This window comes from Procambarus clarkii, chromosome 18 (assembly GCF_040958095.1).
Source record: "Procambarus clarkii isolate CNS0578487 chromosome 18, FALCON_Pclarkii_2.0, whole genome shotgun sequence".
Classification (NCBI taxonomy): Eukaryota; Metazoa; Arthropoda; class Malacostraca; order Decapoda; family Cambaridae; genus Procambarus; species Procambarus clarkii.
The window spans coordinates 19029554-19031348 of record NC_091167.1 but is presented as its reverse complement, the minus strand read 5'-3'; the positions used below and the strand labels follow the sequence as shown (position 1 = coordinate 19031348).

Genomic DNA, 1795 nt, shown 5'->3' with positions numbered 1-1795 from the left:
TACCCTCACAGTCTCTACCCTCACAGTCTCTACCCTCACAGTCTCCACCCTCACAGTCTCCACCCCTCACAGTCTCCACCCCTCACAGTCTCCACCCCTCACAGTCTCTACCCCTCACAGTCTCTACCCTCACAGTCTCTACCCTCACAGTCTCTACCCTCACAGTCTCTACCCTCACAGTCTCTACCCTCACAGTCTTTACCCTCACAGTCTCTACCCTCACAGCCTCTACCCTCACAGTCTCTACCCTCACAGTCTCCACCCTCACAGTCTCTACCCTCAACGTCTCTACCCTCACAGTCTCTACCCTCACAGTCTCTACCCTCACAGTCTCTACCCTCATAGTCTCTACCCTCACAGTCTCTACCCTCACAGTCTCTACCCTCAACGTCTCTACCCTCACAGTCTCTACCCTCACAGTCTCTACCCTCATAGTCTCTACCCTCACAGTCTCTACCCACACAGTTTCTCCCCTCACAGTCTCTCCCCTCACAGTCTCTACCCTCACAGTCTCTACCCCTCACAGTCTCTACCCCTCACAGTCTCTACCCCTCACAGTCTCTACCCTCACAGTCTCTACCCCTCACAGTCTCTACCCTCACAGTCTCTACCCCTCACAGTCTCTACCCTCACAGTCTCTACCCCTCACAGTCTCTACCCTCACAGTCTCTACCCCTCACAGTCTCTACCCTCACAGTCTCTACCCTCACAGTCTCTACCCTCACAGTCTCTACCCTCACAGTCTACCCCTCACAGTCTCTACCCTCACAGTCTCTACCCCTCACAGTCTCTACCCTCACAGTCTCTACCCTCATAGTCTCTACCCTCACAGTCTCTACCCTCATAGTCTCTACCCTCACAGTCTCTACCCACACAGTTTCTCCCCTCACAGTCTCTCCCCTCACAGTCTCTCCCCTCACAGTATCTACCCTCACAGTCTCTACCCTCACAGTCTCTACCCCTCACAGTCTCTACCCTCACAGTCTCTACCCTCACAATCTCTACCCTCACAGTCTCTACCCTCATAGTCTCTACCCTCACAGTCTCTACCCTCACAGTCTCTACCCCTCACAGTCTCTACCCCTCACAGTCTCTACCCTCACAGTCTCTACCCTCAGTCTCTACCCTCACAGTCTCTACCCTCACAGTCTCTACCCCTCACAGTCTCTACCCTCACAGTCTCTACCCTCACAGTCTCTACCCCTCACAGTCTCTACCCACACAGTTTCTCCCCTCACAGTCTCTCCCCTCACAGTCTCTACCCTCACAGTCTCTGCCCTCACAGTCTCTACCCACACAGTTTCTCCTTTCACAGTCTCTCCCCTCACAGTCTCTACCCTCACAGTCTCTACCCTCACAGTCTCTACCCTCACAGTCTCTACCCTCATAGTCTCTACCCTCACAGTCTCTACCCACACAGTTTCTCCCCTCACAGTCTCTACCCCTCACAGTCTCTACCCTCACAGTCTCTACCCCTCACAGTCTCTACCCCTCACAGTCTCCACCCCTCACAGTCTCTACCCTCACAGTCTCTACCCTCACAGTCTCTACCCCTCACAGTCTCTACCCTCACAGTCTCTACCCCTCACAGTCTCTCCCCTCACAGTCTCTACCCTCACAGTCTCTACCCCTCACAGTCTCTACCCTCACAGTCTCTACCCTCACAGTCTCTACCCTCACAGTCTCTACCCCTCACAGTCTCTACCCCTCACAGTCTCTACCCCTCACAGTCTCTCCCCTCACAGTCTCTCCCCTCACAGTCTCTACCCTCACAGTCTCTCCCCTCACAGTCTCT

At 54.4% G+C, this 1795-nt stretch overlaps 1 protein-coding gene across 1 annotated transcript in view; it reads left to right on the top strand.

Moving 5' to 3' along the window:
• The window catches only part of LOC138365983 (uncharacterized PPE family protein PPE24-like), a 5295-nt gene extending 4267 nt beyond the window's left edge, over positions 1–1028 (top strand). Inside the window, exons 3-4 of the mRNA XM_069326698.1 lie at positions 1–87; positions 211–1028. The exon at positions 1–87 is cut by the window's left edge and continues 730 nt beyond it. Of these exons, the coding sequence (XP_069182799.1) occupies positions 1–87; positions 211–1028 (905 nt within the window). The remainder of the gene's footprint in view (positions 88–210) is intronic.
• Positions 1029–1795: the final 767 nt, after the last annotated feature.